The sequence below is a fragment of the Sesamum indicum genome, linkage group LG1 (assembly GCF_000512975.1).
Source record: "Sesamum indicum cultivar Zhongzhi No. 13 linkage group LG1, S_indicum_v1.0, whole genome shotgun sequence".
Classification (NCBI taxonomy): Eukaryota; Viridiplantae; Streptophyta; class Magnoliopsida; order Lamiales; family Pedaliaceae; genus Sesamum; species Sesamum indicum.
In genome coordinates this window covers 7,686,363-7,691,459 of record NC_026145.1, presented here as the reverse complement: position 1 = coordinate 7,691,459, position 5,097 = coordinate 7,686,363, and the positions used below count along the sequence as shown (strand labels likewise).

The window sequence follows — 5,097 nt, the reverse complement described above, 5'->3', positions numbered from 1 at the left end:
CTCCAAGAAAGTGTACCATTGTTGGAAAGCCCATTCACGGCAAGCATTTTGACACCTCACCCATCGTCAATCTGCAAGAAATCAATTATGTCTATTTCTTTGTTCAAAAAATCCTAATTTGCGCCATCATCTTCTATCCATTTTTTCTCCGCTGTCCAACCACCTCTTGACACGAGCCTACCACTGATGGAAAGCCCATTCGAAGGCAAGCATTTTGACATCACACCCACCACAAATCTCCTAGCCTTCGACAACTTATCTTTATTTTATCATTCGAAAAAATCTTACCCGCGCTTCCGTCTTCTAGCGATTTTCTCTCCGTCGTCCGCCGCACTTTCACTCCCAATCAACACCATTTGAAAGCGGAAGTTCAGGCGGTCATTTTGCACCATCACCCATCTTCAATCTCCCCACTTCCAGCAACTTCTCCTCCTTTCTCATGCAGAAGTCATAGTGCACCTTTTTTTTCTTTTTATATGTAAATTGAATTATATTTTAAAAATATATATATAATTTAATAAATATATGAAGTTATATTTAAATATAAAAATATATTATAATTAGAGTTTTAGAATTATTTAAAAAGATAAGGGTAATTTGGCCCTTGCAATAGAAAAAATGCTTACCCATTTTTATTTTTGGAGCCTATTGTACACTTCTAGAGGGGAGGGAATAATTTGTAATTTTTTAAAAAATACAGAGAGTTTATACGTACACTCGACCTGTATATATATTTTTTCAGCGTACTTGAAAACCCAAGAATCGTGAAGAAAAGAGTAAACAAATAGAAACCATGTCTTCTCCAAGCAAACGCAGGGAGATGGATTTGATGAAACTGTAATAACATCAGGCTTTTGATTTTGTTTTTTTTGTTTGAAATATATATATATATATATATATATACATACTTTTTCTTTCTGGTGAAGCTGAGTTTGTATGTAATTATGTTCAGTATTTATGGGTTTTGATTGTTGTGTATTAGGATGATGACTGACTATAAAGTGGAGACGATCAATGATGGCATGCAAGAGTTCTATGTGGAATTCCATGGACCCAAAGAAAGTAATAATTTCCCCAAAAACCCATCTTTATTTTCGTGTTTTCGGCCCCCTCCTCATTTGTGCTGGGATCGGATTGATTTGTGCTGGGTATTTTTGTTTGTTGTGTTGTGATGATGCTCTAGTGTTACTTGAATTCGTGCCTGGGCTGTGTTTGACTTGTTCTACTTTTATGATTAAATGCTGCATTCTTGATAAAACTTTGGTAACTGGGAGCATTGATTGGGGACTTATTTTCTTGCCTGCTCGAATATTCAATAGTATGCTTGGGCATATTGAAATTTGGAGCAGTTTTTGAGCAATTGTTTACATTCTGTGTGTTCTAATTAACGTCTAGTCAAGTTTAATGTATCATATGCTGCTAGAGGTTGTTTAGAATTTGGGTCTAATGATCATTGATCGGCTTCTCTGGTCAATTTGATGGTTGAGCAAGATAGTTGTTGCTGGTAGCTGATATATCTCACTAAAGTGCTTTCAGTTAACTTCTTGTTTGCCAGCGCATTTATAGCAAAAGGGGAACCTTTTTCAAATTGATTGTCTGTAACAGGTCCTTATCAAGGAGGTGTTTGGAGGATACGAGTAGAACTACCAGATGCTTATCCGTATAAGTCTCCTTCCATTGGCTTTGTCAATAAGATTTACCACCCCAATGTGGATGAGATGTGAGTTTGTGAACACGTTACACTCAAATGTTTAGCTTTTCTCGCTGATTCTGTTTTTGCCTTTTGAGTTTGATATAGTGCTTGATGAAATAAAAGTATTAAGATCTATTAATTGTGATCCAGGTCCGGCTCTGTGTGTTTAGATGTGATCAACCAGACCTGGAGTCCCATGTTCGGTAAGTTGAACGGAGCCCTTTTGCTAAGATAAGTAGTTGATTACTCTGCTGCTGCATTTCTCCCTTTAGTATTGAGCAGTGACAATGGTCTTATTAGCTTGATTGAGTTGTTTATCACTTTCCAGACCTAGTAAATGTGTTTGAAGTGTTCCTTCCGCAACTTCTATTGTACCCAAATCCATCAGATCCTCTGAATGGGGAGGCGGCAGCTTTGATGATGCGAGACCGCAGTGCTTATGAACAAAGAGTTAAAGGTAGAATTTTCTTTAGGAGTGCATCTAATTGTTGCTTTTGACTGATATTTGATAAGTGTGACCTAAAGACTTCGCCAAAATGAGTCAACTAATGGTCCTGCTTTTCTTGGTGCTGCATAGTAATTAGAATTGAATCATACATCTTTACTTGTGCTTTTCAAAAGCTTCATGCTTCGCTGTATCTTCTCATGACTCAAGGGTATTAATCTTGAGTATTCCTTTGGATGGGTCGTCCTATACATGGTGGTATGGGTACTTAAGCATTTGAGTATAGTCAACCAGCTCTGATAGTGCTCATCATCCTGGACCTTTGGATTTATTATCTGTATATGATGTCGAACTATCATAGTCTCTTTGTGGAGCTATTTCAGGAATTCACAGAAGCCTGTGGTATTGAAGTGTCTTATTAATCCTATAAATAGTTTCTTGAATATGTATATAAACATTGAAGAACGCATTCTTGTCTCTAACTTCATAAGCTGCATCTTGTTAGAATTTGTTAAAAGTAGTTGTCTAGTTGTCATTATACTAGATGTTAACACCGGTTTTAATCATATGGGGTCGCTGCGAGGGCGCTAATATGTGATCTTTTAAGTACAAATTATGATGGAGAACTCTTCTCTTTGCTAGGATATACAAGGTTTAGTCTCAGGTTTTTGATTGACACTACTTTTTTATGATCCACTACGTGTTTGCGTTCTATAGGAATCACACATTATGATATGTGCACTGGAGCACAAAAACAACGCCAAATCACAAATTTCTAATGAAAAAAATGCCCTAAATAACTTAGAAATTCTCCATTCTTTCCCATTGACTGGGAACCTTGATGCCGCAGGTGCCCTTGGTGCTTTACATTTTGCTAAATACCAAAGAGAGACAGGACTATGTGAAAAAGCAAATGGTTTAATGCTTGCTGTCAGGAAGAAAACTGAACTAGTTGCTTTTGGGCTTTAGTTGCTCGCAGTTAAACTGTTCTCGCCTAGGCCCAAAACCCACCAAATCTCATAGCTTGTTTTGTTTCTCCTTACTTTCTACACTTGATTTGGGATTGCCGAAAAACTTATAGCCTCGATTTTGCTACTTCTGAGACCATTTCATTCTTGAAATCTATTTACAGTTTGAGAGGCACAAACTGTATGGTAAAGCACATTAAATAACTTCTATGTTATAACTAAAAACCGTCTCCGGTGTGGGAAAATGTCATGAAGCTTAAGGTAAGGCTTGGTAGAACTTCAATCTGGCGTCATTTGATTTACATAACCTAGAATGGAAAATGCCGTGTGAACTAGATGGAATTCCTCATGGTATGTTATTAAAATGATAGATTCCCATTTGTCTGTTCAGATGGAATCCATGGAAAGCATGAGCAAGAGCAGTGGAAAAACTAAGCAAAGACTTTTTCCGCCACTTCTCCATCCGCTACTGTTCATTCTCCCATCTTGCTTTCGACTCTGTTTCCTCATAGAAAATACCAATGTTCAAACAAGTACTCGTGGTTTACTAATTTGAGATTTGAACTGTTTAAAAGCATGGCCTCATCAAGCAGACGAATTTTTGCCACCAAAGGTGCATAATATTATACGCGTCAAAGTATTAAGCAAGAAGAGAATGAAATGATGCATGACTACTTAATCATATGTCCTTGCATAATATATATATTGAATATCGTCGTTCCCCCAATTTTTCGTATCAGTTTCTGTATTTGGCATGCCATTGACATGCTTGTTTGCATTTGTGATCCACGTCTGTACCCATTCTTCTTTGTCCATCAAGATCCATGAGATAAAGACTACTGTCAAAGGTTTTTACCACTACTCTTTATACCTTATCTGTTCTTCCTTCATATAGCTGCTTTCTTAGTTTATAATCGACTCTTTCCTGGTGAACCTCACTGTCATTTGGAACGACAAAGGGATTTGACTATCACTTGCTACGAGTGCAGAGTATTGCGAAAAATATGCCAAGCCTGAAGATGCAGGAGTCGCAGGAGAGGAAAAATCCAGTGATGAGGAGTTGACTGAAGATGAATATGCCTCCAGTGACGACGAAATTGCTGGAAAAGTGGACCCATAAGCAAATGAACACAAGGTTCCAACTGTCTGTACATTATATGTCGCTATGTGATGATAGAGGTCGAATCCCTCAAAGCCCATTTGCTGAAAAGGAAAATTTCTGTCATGTTTTTCTCTTAATTTGCACTGATACATCTCATACACATCGATGTGTTCTCTTTTATCATATTGAAGCTGTTTGTTGGCTAACGCTAGAATACATCGTTCTCGTTCAAGCTAATTCATCTGCAGAACGGACTAGTAGTGAAGTTTCTTGATTAGATACGTCCCTAAAACATATGCTTGAGACATGTGTATGTGTGTGACTATGTTTTAATCTTCCTTAAATTCTTGGCATTCATCGGAAGATTCTGAATGGTAAAGGTGCGAGAATTGCGCATTTGGTCCCACATGATAGACAGAGGGTGTTGCATTTTTGGGCCCACAGGTTACAGGTATAGCACATCTTATCGCATAGAATAAAAGTTAAACTACTTTTGGTCCTACAGGGCAAAAAATTGTAGTACATCTGGTCCTATAGACTAAAAATTTGTAGTAAATTACTGTAATTTTTTAGTTTATGGAACCAAATGTGCTAAGTGCTAAGCCCGTAAGCTGTAAGATAAAAAATGCAATAATGTTTATCGTGTAGGATAAAAAGTGGCAATTTTCCGAGTAAAGGTGAGCTGAAAATGTCGAGTCTTTTTTATGTTTTGATGTCTTTGCTTGGTATGAAGATGACCGGACCACTCTACTTGGCATCATTTGTTCAAGATCTGGGAGCTGTTCATCAGTTTCCGTTTTTTCATAATAATTTCTTTTAAAAGAAACACTTTTTTTTTTTTTTAAGTTTTTCTATCAAACAATAATTTTTTATCCATTTGATTGTTTAC

At 37.1% G+C, this 5,097-nt stretch overlaps 1 protein-coding gene across 1 annotated transcript; it reads left to right on the top strand.

Moving 5' to 3' along the window:
- Window positions 702-4,502, top strand: LOC105158062 (ubiquitin-conjugating enzyme E2 4). The gene is made up of 6 exons (XM_011074691.2): window positions 702-837; window positions 983-1,062; window positions 1,606-1,720; window positions 1,844-1,896; window positions 2,022-2,150; window positions 4,096-4,502. The coding sequence occupies exons 1-6, from the start codon at window positions 794-796 to the stop codon at window positions 4,224-4,226; spliced, it is 552 nt and encodes a 183-aa protein (XP_011072993.1). The 5' UTR covers window positions 702-793; the 3' UTR covers window positions 4,227-4,502.

Coding starts and splice junctions, on each gene's coding strand:
- LOC105158062 (XM_011074691.2), top strand. CDS start 794: ATGTCTTCTCCAAGCAAACGCAGGGAGATGGATTTGATGAAACT. Junction 1,063..1,605: donor ATTCCATGGACCCAAAGAAA/GTAATAATTTCC, acceptor TGTCTGTAACAG/GTCCTTATCAAGGAGGTGTT. Junction 1,897..2,021: donor GACCTGGAGTCCCATGTTCG/GTAAGTTGAACG, acceptor ATCACTTTCCAG/ACCTAGTAAATGTGTTTGAA.